General features: G+C 35.5%; 1 protein-coding gene across 1 annotated transcript in view; it reads left to right on the top strand.

Annotated features, from left to right (window-relative positions):
• Positions 1-20869, top strand: part of SLC4A4 (solute carrier family 4 member 4) — a 400518-nt gene that overhangs the window by 367813 nt on the left and 11836 nt on the right. Inside the window, exons 19-23 of the mRNA XM_010384086.2 lie at positions 3082-3260; positions 4391-4463; positions 11898-11966; positions 14465-14638; positions 16874-17035. Coding sequence (XP_010382388.1) covers positions 3082-3260; positions 4391-4463; positions 11898-11966; positions 14465-14638; positions 16874-17035 — 657 coding nt within the window. The remainder of the gene's footprint in view (positions 1-3081; positions 3261-4390; positions 4464-11897; positions 11967-14464; positions 14639-16873; positions 17036-20869) is intronic.

Genomic DNA, 20869 nt, shown 5'->3' with positions numbered 1-20869 from the left:
GGCTCACTGCAAGTTCCGCCTCCCGGGTTTACGCCATTCTCCTGTCTCAGCCTCCTGAGTAGCTGGGACTACAGGTGCCAGCCACCTCGCCCGGCTAGGTTTTTTTGTATTTTTTTAGTAGAGATGGGGTTTCACTGCGTTAGCCAGGATGTTCTCGATCTCAAAGCAGTGGTGTCAAGGGGAGCAGAATACTTGTCTATCTCTAATTATATTATCTCAGAACCTTTGTTTATTCTGATGCTTATATATAGTTACCTTTATAGTCCATCATCTAAAATCTTCATTTCACCCTCTATCATATGGGCCCTTTTTGCTAGTCTTCAACATATATAACTCAAACTTGTTTTAGTTAAAATAGATCCAGAAAGCATCAAGATGACTCAGGGTAACATGGGTGATTTTTTTACATAAGCTATTCTTTTGACCCATTCATTTGGCTAGTGTGCATATCCTTAGGTTACTACATGTTTTTTGGTAACAAGATTTATGGATTCTGCTCATTATTACCCTGCTGGTACTTCTAATATGGACTTCAGTGATTTAGTCTAAAGAGGGCTTAAAAATTCTATGATGTCTCTACTGTTTTTCTCCTTTTTCCCTCCCCACAAATGTTTCTCATGTCTGCGAATTAACAATAAAGTTTTACATTTGTTTCATGGTTAAATAAGAGTTTATAGTTGCCAATAAGGGGAGTATATACATGCTATTTGTCCTTTTCTAAAAATAAACATTTATTGAGAATCAGCTGTGCATCATGCACTCTGCTAAGGTATTCAGAATACAGAGAAAATAAGATACAGTCCAGGTCCTCATGTTACTTATGTTCTAATGTCAAAGACAGATGAATACATATATAATTTCAGAATTAGTGTGATGAGGGCTGTGATAGAGGAAGGCGTAAAATGAAAAACAGGGAAACATAAAGGAGGAGAACTAACCCAACTTGACTTACTTATCTCACCTAGGTTGAGGCAGGAAAACCTACCAGAAAAGGTGAGGGTTAATTGAAGTCTTAAGGATAAATAGGACTGAGCGAGAGAAAGAACAAAGGAAGAGTAGAGGTTATTCCGGGTAGAGGAGGCTATGTGGGCAAACACACAAAAGGTATCAGTGAAAGAAACACATATGAGGCATTGCAGGTGGTTGAAAGTGGTGGTGGCACAGGATCCAATCTGGAGAGAGATGAAAGATGAGGCTGCAGATGTGAACAGAGGCCAGATCATGAATGCTCCATAGTGAGGTTCTAGACACACAAACAGGCAGGAGAGAGAAAATTCTGTAGGCTCCACCTTAAGGTATAGCCAGAACCCAGCCGCTTCTTACCATCTTCACTGCCACCACTCTGGTTCTAATCGTCACAATTTCTTCCAATGGTTATGTAGTCTTACTATCCTTTCCCTATTTACCTAACACAGCAGCCAGTGTGTTTAGAACATAAGCAAACCATGACCCTCCTCCATTTCAAACCCTCCAGTGGTTTCCCATTACACTCATCCTACAAGCCTAGGTTCTGATAGTTCTCCATAGTACTTATTACTATGTGAGATGCTGCATATTTTACTTTTTTGTGGTATTCATTGTCGTCTCCCTCAGTGGAATGGAAACTCTATGAGGGCAAGATTTTTTGTCTGTTTTATTCACAGATGTGTCACCAGCATGGTACTAAGTTGTCAGTCAATATTTATTGAAAGAATGAATGACTGAAATCTCAGATATATCATGGTATTCACCTCATTAGCCATTATTGAACAAATTTATTTCAGCTCATCCCACCTCTGCCCTCCTTTCCTCTGCCTTACACCACTCTCAATTCAAGCTATTATGCCTTCCTGAAAATAACTGGTTTTATGAATATATATTAACCTATATTCATAATCCCAAGTAGATTTTTGTTTTTAGCCAAGCCTGGGCTAGGTGAATACATGCTTTTCTTTCTTGTACCAGCTCCGCTTGCCTGTGATGAGTTCTCAGAACATGATTAGATCCATGTGTGCGAGCCAGGGGTGAAATCTTGGCATTTCAGTGAGAGGAGAGCAGTGTTGTGACGAACTGTAACAAGATCTGAATGATAACAGTCACCAGGTTCCTAGTGTAAATCACATCCTCATTTTTTAAAACCAGCCTCTTTATTCCTTGGATTGGTCATATTATGGCTCTTGGCACTGCTGCTTCCATGCTGTGAAAATGGACTGCTCTATTTTCTCAGGCTCCGTAGGGGTATCAAGTATTTGATTTCTTCATAAATAGAGCAAAGAAACAGAACCATAGAATAACATTGTGGACACATTTAACAATATTTATTTCATGAGTGAAAAAGCTAGACCTTTTGTTACATTGTCTGCTCTTCTAGTCAGTAAATGTTATTGTGACCATTGGGCAATGTTTGAAATCGGCCTATTCTGATTAAGGGAGTGTTTATTACCTTAATGATGATATATAATAGATGGTTAAACATTTACTTTCATATATTATGAAAGCTGAGAAATGGCCTACATACCTTCTCAATCTTGCTTTCGGATCCTTATGTAAGTTGATGAACAGCATACTACTCAGTGCTGTCCAGCAGAGAAGGCAGGGTGCCTGCTTTCAAGGTGCTTATTATGTTTATCTTAACAACAACAACCAGTACCACTACTGCCTCTATCACCGTTTATTAAGCACCTATGACATTAACAACTGCAGATTAAATTGCTACAAGATGCTTTGCCTCTTGTTACTTCAGTGAATGGTCTTAATTCCTCTATGGAGTGGACATATATATCTCCATTGTTCTGATTAAAAAATTGTATACAGAGAGGTTAGGAATAAACAAATAATAAGTTTATCTTTGACTTAAGTCTTAGACAATTATTCAACGCTATAGTAGAGAAGGTCTCTAACATAGCAGCTGTAAGAGGCAGCTGTATGTTTAATTGCTAGGGGGAATAATACAAAGAAGATAAAGTCCCTTCCTTCAAGGAGTTTGACTTACCAAGCAAAGTAAGTCGGTTTCCTTTGGTCATCTTAATTCCCCTCTGGAAATATGACTAGATAGCAAATATGAGTCTTTTCTTCACATGGTTTTGTTATCTCTTTCTACAGAAAGGAGCAGGGTATCACTTGGATCTCTTTTGGGTGGCCATCCTCATGGTGATATGCTCCCTCATGGCTCTTCCGTGGTATGTAGCTGCTACGGTCATCTCCATTGCTCACATCGACAGTTTGAAAATGGAGACAGAGACTTCTGCGCCTGGAGAACAACCAAAGTTTCTAGGAGTGAGGTGTGTTAACTCAGAGGAAAATGACTCCCCAAAACATGCTGTGCACACATCTATGTAGCAATCTTAAGGAAATGGGCAGATTTGGAGGAGACAGGGCTTGTGATGATTAATTTATTCGTATATTTTTTTGTTCCAGAAAGGACTAAATTTTCATCAGAGGTTTCAGTGATTTTTTTAGTTTACACCTCATGATATATCATTTTCATGGATTTCCAAAAGGCTAAATGTTGCAACATAAAAACACAACCGGATTACTTTCTTTCCTCAACATGCAGGTGATTTTGGTGCTACAGTGTTTACTGTATCACAGTCATGTGTGAAGGCCCTAAAACTCTTGAGTCTGCTTATGCCTTTTAAGATTCTGTAAAGGGAAAGATATTGTTATTTTCCAATTCATTTTCTGTCCCCATAAACACTGAACAACTTTAACCTCCAACTGGTCAGTTTGGGTAGCTGTGAAGGGCAGGAGTAGAAGGTTTTCATACTCTGCTGAGCACTTTTTACTGCACACTCTGCTCATAAGTGCTTGGGTAGAGAGCTCACATGACACAGCCATCGTTTCCCACGCCAAAACAGTGGGTGATTCTTTTTTGGGAGGTGGGGGAGGGGGTGTAGGATGGGAATTATATTTGTTGAAAAGTACTTTTGTTGTTGTAGATTTGGAAATTAGACTGATGTGATTTATTGTGCTAATGAAATTTCCTTGAGCTGTTTGTTAATTAGAATATGGGACAATGTAATATCTGTCTCCTATGAAAGAAGGTGTAAGGGTAATTACACAAGAGGATAAATTGCTTTAAAAAATAAGGTCTTCAAAGAGGCCAGTAATTGATGGACCAAGAGCAAGTGATTTTTCTTTCTTGATTCTAAAAGGAGCAAAAGATTTAGCAGGATTACTTCTTTCTTCATGAATTCAAATCACATATTGCAATCACTTTAAGATTTTTTTTTATAGTTATGTTGAGTTTATACGCCATCCTTGAGGTACTAATTACGTGATACCAACACCTTTGTTGCTTTAGCCAAACACTGATTTTGTCAATGTGTAGTTTTTTTTTTGGAAGGTGAAAAGACAAGAGCATGTTTATGAAGACAAGAGGTAGATTGGTAATCTTTTGATTTGGTTTCAGGGAACAAAGAGTCACTGGAACCCTTGTGTTTATTCTGACTGGTCTGTCAGTCTTTATGGCTCCCATCTTGAAGGTAAATATGTGAAACATTCATCTCTTCCTTCTTCTCAGAACACTGACATATAATTGGACATGTGAAGAGTGAAATTCCTTATGAGATATTTGCAAGATTCTCATCAGTTCTGTAACACATTGAAGCAGGGGTCAAGTAGAAAGAGGGCTTTAAATAGCTTTTGTCTTGATTTCCTTCTCAGTCTTCCATCCCCTCCCTTATCCTTAGTTTGGCAGTTACTTGATTGAACTGTATTAAATTAACAATATCCAAACTTTCTGATCTGTGAAAACAGTTTCATGCAATTGAATTAGACTGATCTTCTCCCCCTCCTCCACACAGATATTTTTTATTCTCCTTATCTTTTATACATTCTTTCTTCTATCACCTTCCATTTGCTTGTATCCAAATCTTGTCCCTCTTCCCTCATTAGACTCCTAAATATACATGAGTGATGCAGGAGGACCATTTTGAAATTTTTTGACTATTGTTAATTATTACTTTGTTTCTATTTTATTTGAATCAGACGACCTCGTAATTCACAAAGGTGAATCAGAGTAAAATTACTGACTCATAATTAGAAAGCTTTAGAAATGAACTTTTGAAGAAGAAAATTTGTATGATATAGCTTCTTTAGAAAATTAGGAGTCAATATATAGGTTTATTGATGGGTTGGATATCTGCCTAGATAGATAAATGTAAACTGTATGTGAAAACCTATTAAGAAGTAGGGAAAAAAACTAATGAAAGTTAGTGTATACCTCTTCATGAAGCTTCCAGTTTTCTTCTGTGATGCAAACATTTTATTTTTTTCAATCATATAAACATGCTTGTGAATTATTGATAATTTGTATCTTATGCTTTGTACCACAGTACAAAGCATGAAAGTCATCCATGGACCTAACAGCTATAAACAACCACTGCTAATGATGTCCTAACAAATTTTCTCTTAAAATGTTTATTTTTAAACAATTTTAATTTTAAAGACTTTTAAAATGTTCATTTAATTACATAAGTAGTGGAGCAGTACAATCTTCTGAAGAATTCAAACAATATAGAAGTACTAAAAGTGAAAAGCAAAAGCCCTCTGTTTCTCTAAAATTAGCAAATTTTATGTCCATTGCCAATCAGATGAAGTTGAGGCAAGTGGAACTGTAATATCTTTGACCTATAAATAAGACTAAGATTGCCTTCAGGGTGTTTAGACTGATGTATACAGTGTGCACAAAATACTTGTTAAACAGTTAAAATATGTAATTATTCATCTTTTTTCCTTGGTTTCCACAATGTCAATTAACTGGTTTAATTAATTTCTGACTGGATTCATGAGGAATATGTATCTCATCTTACACAAGACATTAAGATGAAAAATAACCTCAGAAAAGTTGTTTCTGACTAGGTATAGAGGGCCTTAAAAGAGTACAGAGCTTATGTTCTGCAGGGATAGAGGGAAACCTTTTGTCACCTTTACCAGTGCAAAGCAAGTTATGGGATAGGTGTGAAGGTGTGGTGACTTTCACAGCATCGAATCTGCTGCCAAATGCTTTATGTTTCTCTGTTATCCTATAGGCACCAGCACATCAGCTGGTGGAAAGACTAATGACAGCGTTACCTTTTAGGGAATGGAACCTCATCTAGTGAGATCATTTTTAGAGAGTTCATTGCAGATAATTATGAACCCATGTTGTGAGAGGCTCTCCTAGAAATGAATTTTCCCTGTGGGTTCCTTGAAGGTGGGCTCACTTCAAGCAGCTGCAGAGTTTCTTTTATGAGCTCTCTTTGTGCTCAGTCACTGGTGAAGAATAAATGGGCAGAAATCTTTTCATCAGTTCTAATTTACTTATCATGTCTCCCATTTTTCTTTTATTTTTATATTATTTCTTTTCATTAATACAGTATAAAATCGTAATTCAAAAAAGTCAGATGTGTTTAAAAGTTCCTTTTGTGTGTATACATTATAGCAGATTGGCTTTATTCCTAGAGAATCTGACAGTTGAGTAATCATGGATGATTCCAAGGGGACACAGAGAACAGACACTGTATAATTACTATTTTTAGGAGAGATGCAAGACTTACATTTTCAACAACGCCTCTTCCTAACTATTTTCTCACCCTGCACCCAAATATGGCTGCAGAGGAGTTAAAGCTGAAAGTTCTTTTGTTCTTTACAATGATTCTTTTCACCCCTGATAGGCAAAGTGCCTTAGTATTTACAGAAACAGATTAGAATGCAGAGAAAGAAGGCGAGGCAGAGAGCTGTAAGAGATCAGTGAACATGAGCTTTCTTTTCCTTTGACCTTCCTTAATTAACCCATACCAAGGCTCACCCTCATTCAGCTGCTAGTGTCCATGATTGTGACTATTTCCACCTGGCAATTTTGCGTTAACCCAAAGAGTCATTGTAAGAATAAATGAAAAATGCAGTCCAACAAACGTTTTTATTAAGCAAGGTTTTCCCCAAAAGGTGGGAAATGAAATTGTTTTGGCAATATAGTTTATAGCATACTGTACAAAACCTATACTTAAAAACAACAAGAATAAAATAGTCAAGGATTCACAGTTGTGATTCCTTACTTCAGTAAGTTAGGCTATTCCTTCTGGAATCACAACTCCTGATAAAGTCAGCTACTTTCAGATCATGTACCATTGAGGTTTGGTAAGTTATGTGCATTTATCACAAATCCTTTGTTAGCTCATTTGAAAAGTCAATACAGGAAGAAGCAGATATTGAGGGTACAGTTTAACTAAAACCTAAGTTATGACTAAGTAAGAGTCAAGATTAACAATTAACCTTAGAATTCACACAGAAAGTGGTGTCAGGGGTTATGCTGGAGTAGGGAACCCTTTTTCCTCCCCTTTGTGACTATGTGTTTTTTTAGAGAACTAGAGGACAACTTAAGAGAATCATTTTACTTAAGAGTCTGTCTTTGAAAGGGCAGATCAAATGAATGGGAAAAGAGAAATGTGTTACTTTTACTTTTTAAAATGAAATGGCTCAACACCATTTCTGCAAACTCCATACATCCCTCACAAATTTGATGGTCTCAGATGATCCTAGTAGTTTTCTTTCATGCATTAAGCAGTGTAGGAAGTTGTTTCCCCTGCCTGTTTATGCAAGCTTACTTTGAACATGAAGTTTTTCATTTTTTATTTTGATCTCTTTGCCGAGATATTTTATGTAGAAGAAGGTAAGGAATTACAATTTTAGGTTCACGAGGATACCCCATTGACCCTAGCCAGCAACAGTCATACATGCCTCAAAGCACTGAATGTAACAGCTGATTCAGTAGTGAACTGTTGGGAAGGAAGAATAACTGGCGTCCGTAGCTGGTTAAACAGCTTAGTTCTTTGTTTCTGCAGCAGAAATATTGCCTGGCAAGTGAGTATTCTGTATGGGGAAACCACAGGAGGCTAAAGAGCATCAAAAAGATGGAAGGCACTTCCTTGAGCTTACTTTTCCCATTTTTCTGGGAAGTCTGAAGAAATAAGAATCAAGTGAAGTTCACTGCTACTTTTGTTGCCCTTGCTTGAAATAGTTTATTTCAAGTTAATTAGGAGTAGTCACATTTATCTTTAATATTTTAGTGTTCTAAAATCAGGAGAGCATTTAATTTGTATTTGGAAAATGTTTGTTGAGCTTCTACAATATGCCACAATATGTCTGTTTGTTCAGTGCCAGGGAAATAAAGCAAAATGGTGGAGATGATGGTGATGGTGATGATGATGACGATAACAGTAGCTGCCATTTATTGAGCTTGGCATTTGATTAAGGGCTCAGCACAGATTTTTAAAATTTAGTCCTTCAATGAATGACACCTACAAAAGAATTGTCTCTATTTTACAGACAAGAAAATGTATTAATGACTTGCCAGGTCACAAAGTTCATAAATAATAGAGTCAAAATGTGAATTCAGGCAGTTCTGACATGAAAGCCAATCTCATAACCCTCAGGGTTTACAACCATTTAAAACAAAACATAGTACTTGCTCTCAAAGAACTCATTCACTTTCATTTTCCATGAGATGATCTTCAGCTTCTTTGATCCAACTTCTAATCCTCTCGTGCAGATAAATACAGCATTTTCACAAACTCCTCATCATACCTCATTCCAGTTTCTTCAATGACTAGGAACCAGATTGCAAGTCAGTACTTCCTTATCAGCTTAGATTTTCAAGATTTAAGGGAATTAGGATATTATTTGAATAACATGTTTCTGAATATAGTTGTTATTGCTGAAAGGGCAATATAATAGAACTTAAATAAAACCAGGGCTTTGAGTCTGACCTTTGCAGCCATTCTTTTGGTCTGTACTCCTGCCATTTTCCACCCTGACCACTGAGGACCAAAGAGAGTTCTGCTGGGCAGTTGCAGGCTTCTCAACTTGTCAGTCAGGTCCTCGTGATGATTATGACATTAATACCCCCTTTATCATTTATCATCTATTCAGAACCAGGCCCTGGACTACATATTTTATGTGATATAGTCTTTATCATACCCTCTTTTGAATGAGAATACTGAGGATAAGAAAAGTTAATAATTTTCTCAATGTTACAGAAGTGGTAGGGCCAGAATTTGAAACTAGGCCTGTCTGATTTGTGTGCCCATGCTCTTCATCAGGATCTCATTCTGGGTTGTACATTCACAGCACACACGCACACACATACACGCACACACATGCGTGTGCACACACACACACACAATGACCATTACTCTGCTAGAAGATCTCACTGTCCTATCTAATTCTGGTTGCACAACTACACTCTACCCTTATTTTTAAATGTACCCTTTCTCGTTGACTCTTCTGGGAATATTCAAATACTATCAGCACATCAAAGGAAGGTATAAGTGAAAAAGAGTAGAACTGTGTTCACCAGAATTTGAAAAATTTGGTGACATGGTCTGAATATGTTAACTGCTATTTTGATTTTGTCTCAATTATTCCATCGGCTTGTAGGAGCAATATTTGATTTCGTGTATGGTAATCTTATTTATAATTTACTTTTGTGCTTTCTGGGTATGATTGGTTATCTATAAAATTTCCTTTACACAATTTTATCATTTGGCAGTTCTTGATATGCCTGTAAGCCTGGTATGCTTTGTGCTGTTTATGTTTTAATTATTCCTCTCTTGCTTTGTGAAAATATCTACCTACTATTATTATGTAAATTATACTGGTTTAACTTAAGATGGAGTTCCATCTTCTTAAAATGCATCTTCTCTTTCCTCCTTTGAGAAATTTCTATTACAATAAATGATTATTTTGTGATGAATTTTTAAAGACTGACCTCCTGTGACTCATGAACTAAATCCAATAAAAAGTATCCTCTAACCCAATAATTCTGTCAAGTTTCATCAAAGTTTCCATACTGGAAGATTTTTAATGAGGTATTGCATTATCATAAGGAAAATGGCAAATTTCAAAAGATATATTTTTATGACATTGAAATTGGCCCAAAGTCAACTTCATAGCCTTCTTTATATGTATTATTTCCTTTTCGACAAAGAATAACTGTTTAAAAAACATCTTCATATCTAAAGCTATTTTTCTACCCACAACTCATGCCATTCTGTGTCACTGACACCTTCTGATTTTATTTTGTTGTAGATTTGGTGATATCTGTAATCATAAATTCACATAGAATGGACCTAAGCACCAAGGCAAAAGTGTCCTTCACTTTGACATTAGAACCACATTAGAAAAAACATTTAGCTAAGCCTAGCTGAGGGGTGGGGTTGAGGCCCTTTGTGGTAGCTTTCTTTCAAGCTAGACAAATGCTTTACCCAGATTAAAAAGCAACTACTGCAGGAATTCTAACTAGTTTTCCATGGTTGAACTATACTTCTCTTTTCCCTTCTTACTTTTCTTTCCTTCCAGCCGCCCCACCCCCCCCCCACCCACCAGATTACAAATGAAATGACAAGAAAAATGGAAGATGTTTAAAAAATGAATCAAAGCTATGAAATGATCCTTCTCTTAGTTTTATTTTTTTACTTTATGGTACATTTATACACAAGAATCACAAGGAATAGAAACATGTACATTGCAAAAGAAATGAAGGCATGTGTCAGAAATAAAAGAGGCTTGAGTGTGATATGTTCACCTCTTTGTGGTGACTGTTAGGTATTACAGCTTCCCCAGCAGGAACATCATCCCTCCTACCCCCATCAACATTCTATGTCACTTTTATTTTTTTCTGACATCAAGAGCAAAGTTAGCTACATTAGAATTGTTAGTCTTTTTTGAAGAAGCATTTGATTTTATATGTGTGTTGTGTGTGTGTATATATATATATATGTATATTTATTTCACATAAATTTAAGCATCCCTATGGCTAACCAATAAAAATTGGAAATATTTGTTACACATTTTAGAATTTACTCATTCTCGAATGGTGGCCAAAGAGTCTCAGATAGGGAATTACTTTAGACAATCACAAGGAGAGGCTGATAGAAATTGTGCTTAGTACGTGCAGTATTTTTAAAATTACTCTAAAGCCATATTATGTTTTCTGGTTACAACAGCCTCCTTTATGTGGATGTGGTAAGATTGGCCTTAATTGACTTGCGGTTTTAGTATTTTAGCTTTGAAAAATCCTGAAATTACTTGAACTTCTTTTCAAATTGTAAGGTTGAGAACCTTTTGTTTTTCAAACAGAAGACTTCCCAGAAACAGAATCATCCTTGATTTGCTTAGTTTCCTCAGTACTAGGGACATTTCAAAGGTCTAGGAATAGATATAGTTTACAGTCATCACTTCTCCTTGTTAAAATACTTTGTATTAATATAAAATATTTTTGCTAGTTAATGCATGTAAAGGTATTAATTCAGTTTTAAAAGATGTGTATTAATCCATGTGTGTAATTAATTGCTTCCAGGTGCTCCAGGGTCCTTTCAAGAGTGTTCTTTTTAGTTAGTTCTCATAATATTCGCAGGAAGTGAGGGGACAGTCTTTTGATGTTTATTTTATTGAAAGAGGCATATATACACCAAGCTGATAGATGATGTGGCAAAAATTATTAAGGACAAAAATCAACAAACTATATTGAAAGGAACTTGGTCTCAAGAGTGAGGCAACCATCTATTAATATCTCTATTTCTGTCTACCTCACAGTCCATATAAGCTTCTGGTTTACATAGTCATTCCTTTTCAGGGTAAAGGGAAACAGAACTTTTCCTCCATTAATTAAAAAAAGTTATTAGTAAGGTCATGCATGCTCACAAAAAAACAAGCATCCAATGAAAATTGAAAGTCCTTTTTACCCTTCTTCATTTATTTCTCTTACAAAGAGTTTAGAAGTTCATCAATTGACTAGTAAAGCATACTAGTTAGAGGTCACTATGTTATTCTATCCTATATTTTAGTTTTAGATTTAGCCTTCATTTAAATGATTCCTCTTCATTCCTCTTTTTTCTTATTATCATTTTTAACTTTTATCCAATTTTTTTTCTTTCTAGTTTATACCCATGCCTGTACTCTATGGTGTGTTCCTGTATATGGGAGTAGCATCCCTTAATGGTGTGCAGGTAAGTTTTTGAACAGCAATGTAAGTACAATAGTGTTTTTCTAGTAATAAGAATAGTCCAGTAACAGATCTTTGAAGAAAAGTGCTAATCCTTATTAACTGCTGAGTTTGTAAAATGCATTTATTTTCCACTTCACCATTCACCTGCTTTTCATTTCTGGTTTAATCGACAAGTTAGCCAGTATTAGCAAAAGTTACCATACATAACCATTTTTGAAATAGGCTGTTAAAAGTCATTTAACCAAGAAAGCGAGAGGCTATAATCTTTCTTTTCCTCCCCCTTACCCATCTTTATCTCCTTTTTACTGTCTCAGGAAGGATACCTAACTCTTTCTGTGTGTCTTCAAGATAGTATTTATCCATTTGCCTTAACTGTATACTAAGAACAGGGTATTGATTTGCTTTTCACATGGCTATAATCAATAATCAAAAGTTTTTTACCAACCAAAGAATAAAGTCAATGTGGTTGATGTACTGCTTTTGTTGAAAACTTTAGCTATTCGTAACTTTGGGAAAACTGACACTTTTAATAAAATCATTATCAGCTGGGCACGGTGGTGCACACTTTTAGTCTCAGCTACTTGGGAGGCTGGGGTGAAAGGTTCACTTCAACCTGAGTTTTAGTGCAGCCTCACCAACATAGTGAGAACCTGTCTCTTTAAAAAAAAAAAATCATTAGGGAAAACTTTGTAAGGGACTTTGTCTTTCAGTTGGGTTTTAATTTAATTGGCACCAGGAAACTGGAAGTACTTATGCTGTTTTCTGGCACCTTGTTAACTATAGCTTTATTTAGCACTTAGTAACATTTTAATGGGAAAAGACTGCATGTCCTGTGAACATCATAAGAATTTATTTGAACCCCTTCAAAATAGTCTTTGCTTTTGCTTATCAAATTCAGATTAATTTAGTTTTAAAGTCAGATAGAACTGGGCAAGTGGCCAGACCACCAAAGAGAGAAAAGGCTACTTTACTTTTCTCTGTTTAGGTCTGCTGAGTAGAGTTCATCATCTTTTGGATATTTGTTACAAAATACAAGGTGGTTCTTCATAGACTGGACTAGATGAATGTGAGTTTATTTGTGCTCATGAAACTTTTGAGAAGTATAAATTTGTAAAAATATCTTATTTTTACCTGCCATTGTAAATATTCTTTATTTTCCAAAATGGAAAAATATGAAACAGAAATGGCCCGCAGACGAATAGTTCTTATTTTTGTTTGTCCTTGACGACCTGGTCTAGATCAGAAGTTTAATTCTATGTGTTTTAGGGGCTTTATTGGTTGAAACTCAGTGCATGTTTATTTAATTAAAAAGAAGAAAAAATCAACCACATAGTAATGATGGGGAAAAACAACCAGGGTCTAGCTAGTAGATTTCTTAAATTCTGCAATGCTGTTGCCTCTAATGGCTTTTCTCTTTCTTTCTCGATTCTCCCTTGTTTAAACCGTTTTGGTGAGATTTGATTTAGCAAATTTTGTAATTTGTAAAGAAATTTTGTAACCCAAACTTTATAAATGAGAAGGTCCCCACCAGTCAAAAATAATTCTAGAGGGAAAAAGAAAACCCTTTAAGTAAGAAATCACTAGAGAAGATTGTGATGGTCTGATTTACTTTTGCACTTCTTTCCCTCCAGAAAGAAAATAGAGAGATTATTTCAGAGTTCATATTGCATGATTATTCAATTCAATAGCTATTTACTGAACATCTTTCATTGAAAGATCCTGTGATAGGTTCTTGAATATCTTCCCGTTTGTCACTGGCAAGGTCAATTCGGCAGTTATTCTTTGAAGCACAGCACCTGGCACACAGATGCTCAGTAGTTATTTCAATAGCTGTTTATACATGACCATACGATAGCCTCTCTTAGGTTCAGATGTTGACCCTGAAACTCGCTGTAGTATTCATATAGCTTTTCTCTGAAAAGAAATGGTGATAGATTGCTGAGTGTGTTCGTCAAGGTATGCCACTCAGATAAATACTATGGAATTTATGAAAACATAATGTATTCCCATTTTTAAGTTGAATACTTCCTTTATATCCTTAAAACATTCCTCAAATGTGTTAATATATGATGCATAGTATCATCTCCTTTTTTTTCAGATAAGACAACTGAGGCAGAGTAAGATACATGAGTTAGACGTCTTCCTTCAGCATATTATTACTAAAATAGGCAAAAGATCCTCTTTCCTGAGACTCAGAGAGTAAAAATAGAAATTAGGAGATGAGCTCCTAGAATTTATGTTTTGCTTTGTGACTTTATTCTTTAGTGGCCGCTTTTTCTTACACATCTACATAACATTCCCAAAATATAATAACAAAGATTTGAAGACTTGTGCTTTAGTGTGCTTGACTAAATTTCTGCATTCCTTGACCATTCCTTTGTCCTCTGAAAAGGGCATTGCTTGCCTAAATTATAGAATATAAATCAGTAATGATTAGTTAGGCATAGTGGAAATGTAATGCAGTAATGCATTTGGACTCCTTTCCTCTTTCCTCCTTAGTTCATGGATCGTCTGAAGCTGCTTCTGATGCCTCTGAAGCATCAGCCTGACTTTATCTACCTGCGTCATGTTCCCCTGCGCAGAGTCCACCTGTTCACTTTCCTGCAGGTGTTGTGTCTGGCCCTGCTATGGATCCTCAAGTCAACAGTGGCTGCTATCATTTTTCCAGTAATGGTAGGGATTCCTTTAATTGAATGTACCTGTGAGATTATATGGGTATCGTGGTTATCGTTATATGGAAGACTCACATGTCTTTTATGTATTGTTCCAAATTTTTCCAGCTTTGACCTCATCACTTCGATCAGTTGTAATTTACATTTCCCATGGTTATGGTTGTCTAGGATGGACCTTAGAATCAGGCTCACCTGAGTTCATATACTGGCCTTGGTTCATGCTCATCAGTAAACTTCCTTGAACTACTATTAATTCATCAGTAAAATGGGGGTTGCATTGTTGTTTTTCTGAGCATCAAAAATGACTATCAAATGTGTAGCATAATGCCTGACACATCGTAGACACCAGTGCATGTTAGTTACTTTTTAAATGTTGTACAATAGAATTAATCTAAGTAAGAGTGTAGGACATTTCAGTTCAAGTAATAAAGAAGTGCTTGGCAACTTGTGAGAACTCATCCAGTACATTAGAAGAAATGGAGTGAGAAGTTCACTTTTTACATTTCTTGTGGTTTGCATAATGCTAAGTTTAAAGATAAGGTGGGACTTTCTATCCTTGCCATAATATGATGAGAAACAAGGTAAAGCAACTACTGTTTCACTCTGAGTCACAAGTGAAAGAAAATAAAAAGAAATTTTGTATTTGGCTTCATTACTGAATGTTATACTTTACCATAACTCTTCACTTCTTGAAAAAAATGCATTTATGTACACTTAAAACAAGTTACAAAGGGAGCCTCGAGTCTGTTTTATCTCCCCCGCAGGTTTGAAAACAGAATTTTCCTACACTTACCACATTTTATTTTTATAAAAATCCTCTTACTCTTAGCCAGGATTATTATTTTATTTTTTGTATTTGTTGTTTGAAATTTTTTTTCTCCCAAGGATGCAAGAAAAAATGGATATTAAATACTAGTCATATTTGTTAGGTCAGATTTTTTTTCTTAATGGTGCCTTATGTCTTTCTTTCCTTTTTTTAAAAAAAAAAAAAAAAACTATATTAACTTACTGAAAAGCACACTGAGTATGAGAAACACTCAGATTTACCTGTTAGTGTCATCTGCCTACCTACAAATGTTGCTGAAACCAAGAAAATGGAAGCTAGAGCAGGATACATTTGAATTATATCCAGTAAATCACTTTTTGCTTGTGATAAATAATAATTTTAAAATGCTTCACTTTTCTAAAGTGTTTTTGTCTTTTCAGAACTTTTATTTGGTCACAAAATAATTCTGTAATAGAAATTAGGACAGATGTTATTTATTTCTCTAGGCGATGAGGAAACTGTCATATCGAGAGCATGAGGCTGATAAAGACAACTGCTTAATTTGAAGCAAGTCAGGATGCCTATAACTTGCTGCATATTAATTTTAATGTAGAATAAAGATATCTTAATTCTACCTTCAGAAGTATCTTAATGTACCTTCAGAAGTTCTTCTTCAAGAGCAATTCATAGAACCAGAAATACACAGGTCAAGAATATTTGTTTTGGAAGCAGACAACTGGGGCCCTTTGTATTATTCAATTATCTGGGTTCATCTCCCTCACAAACATTAAGGATCTTGGACAACATACTTAATGTCTCTAACCTTCAGTTTCCTCAACTGTATGACAGAAATAATAATACCTACTTTTGGGGTTTGTTTTGAAGAATAAATGAGATAACATTGCCTAAGAGTTTAATATAGTGTCTGGGACATGTTAAGTATTCAGTTAATGGTGGTGATTGAAGTAGCCCAGTAAATGAAATGGTCTGTGCATATTCAAATACTACCTCATTGTGAATACTTTGAAGATGTCTCAGTGTTCTATGTGTCGTACAGATTTTCTTGATTGCTAAAAACCTTTATACCGTTTTAATTTTTAATACTTAGAAATCATATGTCAGCTATTTTTTGACTTTAAACTTTTAACTATTTTATTTAAAATCTCACATGGAAGGAAATGGTTTTGAAAAACAATCCTTTCACATTAAAATTCTAATTGAATGTGATCATGCATTTCAGTGAACAAAACAAAATGAGTTTCAACTAAGACTTTTATAAAACAACTTTCCCCATGTAGAAAGTTATGAGAGTTCACTTGGTATAAGTACATACTGTCAAGATCAGGTCTGTCATACTCTATCTAGCCTTACACAAAGGAGGTTTCTGTGGACTTTGATAGGAGAGTATCTGTGCTTGCTGTGACTTCATCTGCATGGTTTCTTCCATACTTTTAATATTTGCTCTTTCAGATCTTGGCACTTGTAGCTGTCAGAAAAGGCATGGACTACCTCTTCTCCCAGCACGACCTCAGCTTCCTCGATGATGTCATTCCAGAAAAGGACAAGAAAAAGAAGGAGGATGAGAAGAAAAAGAAAAAGAAGAAGGGAAGTCTGGACAGTGACAACGATGATGTAAGGAACTTTCCAAATTCCAAAGGAAAGCTAGTTAAAGAAACAAATGTGAAAATTGTCCCTTTTTATACCTGATGTGAAATGGAGGGCTGAGTTCTAAGAATGTTTATCTGGACATGTGATATTTTACTCATTTCACATCCCTTTGCCCTTTATATTCTCTCTTTGGTTTTTTATGTTTTCTGAAGTCTTTCTGTAACCATTAATACCCTAATAATGACATAATGACTAATAATGACTTCTAAAAAATTTTAAAATCCACCACATTAAAAAAGTTCTGATCTCATAAAGGAAGTTTGCTTAGTAATGCTATAAAATGTATTTGGTTTCTATTAATAATTCAGGGCTTATATTTGAGATAATAACTCAATTTTATGTAATTTTAAGCCTGATGTGGATAGATGTCGATGATCTCACTTTGTATAATCTATGAATCTATTTGCGTAGGCTCTCCACCAAAGTTCTATGCTGTTATATTAATAATAGTATTATATTTCTACTAATATGATTTAGCATTATTTTTCTGTAGCTCTTCAATAAAAAGAAAAGGAAATTGGAGTTTGGGGTCTTTTTACATAATTATAGTGGTTAGTGTCATAGTCCAGAGGGTCCTGCTCCAATTAGGTGATTAAGTTGAGAAGTAAAATTTTGCCCAATTTTTTCTTTAGGAGACCAGCTCACAGAAGTACAGATTCTCCAGTAGGGATCTGTAATCAGTGCTAGGAGAAAAACTGGGATTTGTTTACTTTAACACATGCACACACCTTATTCCAGCAGCCTTTTGAAAAGATTGCCAAAATAATGTTTTCCATTTGAAAATTTGCTCTGGATTTTACACAGTGCAGTATCACAAACGATTTTTTGTGCATCATTACCAATTCTAAAGTAGGAATATTGTTAATTGTTAGTTTCTACTTAGTATTTGATAACTTTGATTGATCATTGCATACTTTATCCTTAATTGTCTCAATAGCTTGTTATCACAGTATTTATTTTTGTTCCCATTTTACAGATGAGGAAATTTAGACTGAGAAATGTTAAATATTTTGTAAAATTTTAAAGCTTTATTGAGGAATGATTAACAAAATTGTATACATGTAAGGTGAGGCTTTGACATATATATTTAAATCATTTTTCTAACTGTACACAGCCATAAGGGCAAAGCCAAAACTCAAATCCAGGCCTCTCTGGTTATTTCCAACTGGTCAGGCTGTCTGATTGTATTATTTTTGTAGAACTTGGAAATGGTACAATGAAAGAAGGCAAGAGACAGAATTGGATTTCACATAAATTGATTCAATAAGAAAAAGGCTTAATGCATGAGGCACATTTAGCTAAAGAGAAAAAGAGGTGAAAAGAGCTTTATGACTGTCATCGTCCATCTACAATGAGAACAGGTGTATAGATTTTGTTTGCAATGGTGACAGAAAAAGAGTGTGTTTAAACTACAGCAGAGATTAAGATGGAATAGTCCAAAGAATGATGTGTTTATACATTTAATAGAAATTAAAATTTGAAACGAATTTCTGGACCACTCAAGACCAAAAAAAAAAAAGGCTGCCTGAAATATTAAATAATTAAAGCAGTATTTTGTCCAAAATAAATATGTCAACTTACGTACATGGACATCAAATTTAAAGTTCACTACACATTATGAATGTATGAAGTGGGGGATTATGGAATCCCCCTCTCTAATGATTTTTAAGAAAAAATAGTAAAATATCAACTTTGGAGAATGTTTTAAATGTACTGCTCTCTAGTGACAAAAGTTGGATCGAAAGAACTCCTTAGAAGTTCTTCCAATTCTTAGATATGATTTCCAACAAATCCTATTTCATTTAAAGTGGGGTTTTTTTGTATTGATATTTACCATTTCCGACAGATTTCTTGAAGCCAAAGTGTCATATTTGTTTTTTTTCCTCTTCCTCTTCATCCTACCCATTCCAAAACAAACAAGCAAACATATACATTTGTTCCTAAGCAGTGAATCCAGCTAGGCAATTTGGAGTGCATCTGTGCAGTATGTTCTGTGTGTTGAACTCATTATTTAGGGGCTCCACTTAGGAATGTGGTTCTCCTAAGTTTACTTCTTAGTCACAGGGTTTGGGGCCCATGGATATAGGGAGTCACGTGGGGACATGGGGGTTATAGCTATAATATAATATTTATGAGCACAAATAGTAAAAATTATGGCTTGCCAACATTTTGAGCCACTCACAGTCATTTTTTAATCTGCCTGGTAGACTGTGATTAAGGGTTGGCTGCCAACTCATCCATCTATAAGTGCTATTATTTTGGAAAATGTTTGAAATACTGTAATGACTTACTGTTTTTGACATTCTCATAAAGGTAAATGCATGTGGCATCTTTTTCATTATTATTATACTTTAAGTCCTGGGATACATGTGCAGATCATGCAGGTTTGTTACATAGGTATACACGTGCCATGATGGTTTGCTGTACCTATCAACCTGTCATCTACATTAGGTATTTCTCCTACTGCTATCCCTCCCTTAGTCCCCTACCCCCTGGCAGGCACCAGTGTGTGATATTCCCCTGCCTGAATCCATGTTTTCTAATTGTTCAACTCCCACTTATGAGTGAAAACGTGGTGTTTGGTTTTCTGTTCCTGTGTTAGTTTGCTGAGAATGATTGTTTCCAGCCTCATCCATGTCCCTGCAAAGGACATGAACTCATCCTTTTTTATGGCTGCATAGTATTCCATGGGTTATATGTGCCACATTTTCTTTATCCAGTCTATCATGGATGGGTATATGAGTTGGTTCCAAGTCTTTGCTATTGTGAGCAGTGCTGCAATAAACATACATGTGCATGTCTTTATAGTAGAATGATTTATAATCCTTTGGGTATATACCCAGTAATAGGATTGCTGAGTCAAATAGTATTGCGATCTTTGAGGAATCACCACACTGTCTTTCACAATGGTTGAAATAATTTAGACTCTCACCAACAGTGTAAAAGCATTCCTATTTCTCCACATCATCTCCAGCATCTGTTATTTCCTCACTTTTTAATGATTGCCATTCTAACTGGCATGAGATGGTATCTCATTGTGGTTTTGATTTGCATTTGTCTAATGACCAGCAATGATGACCTTTTTTTCATATGTTTGCGGGCTGCATAAATGTCTTCCTTCGAGAAGTATCTGTTCATATCCTTTGCCCACTTTTTGATAGGGTTGTTTTTTTCTTATAAATTTGTTTAAGTTCCTTGTAGATTCTGGATATTAGCCCTTTGTCAGATGGATAGATTGCAAAAATTTTCTCCCATTCTGTAGGTTGCCTATTCATTCTGATGGTAATTTATTTTGCTGTGCAGATGCTCTGTAGTTTAATTAGATGCTGTTTGTCAATTTTGACTTTTGTTGCCATTGCTTTTGCTGTTTTAGTCATGAAGTCTTTGCCCATGCCTATGTCCTGAATGGTATTGCCTAGGTTTTCTTCTAGGGTTGTATAGTTTTACATCTTATATTTAAGGCTTTAATCCATCTTGACTTGATTTTTGTATAAGATGTAAGGAAGGGGTCCAGTTTCAATTTTCTGCATATGGCTAACCAGTTTTCCCAACACTATTTATTAAATAGGGACTCCTTTCCTCACTGCCTGTATTTGTCAGGTTTGTCAAAAATTAGATGGTTGTAGATGTGTGACATTATTTTTGAGGCCTCCATTCTGTTCCATTGGTCCATATATCTGTTTTGGTACCAGTACCATGCTGTTTTGGTTACTGTAGCCTTGTGGCATAGTTTGAAGTCAGGTAGTGTGATGCCTCCAGCTTTGTTCTTTTTGCTTAGGATTGTCTTGGCTATATGGG

The sequence above is a fragment of the Rhinopithecus roxellana genome, chromosome 2, assembly GCF_007565055.1.
Source record: "Rhinopithecus roxellana isolate Shanxi Qingling chromosome 2, ASM756505v1, whole genome shotgun sequence".
NCBI classification, from domain to species: Eukaryota; Metazoa; Chordata; class Mammalia; order Primates; family Cercopithecidae; genus Rhinopithecus; species Rhinopithecus roxellana.
Note: the sequence above shows the minus strand (reverse complement) of the source record. Positions and strands in the feature narration are given on the sequence as shown.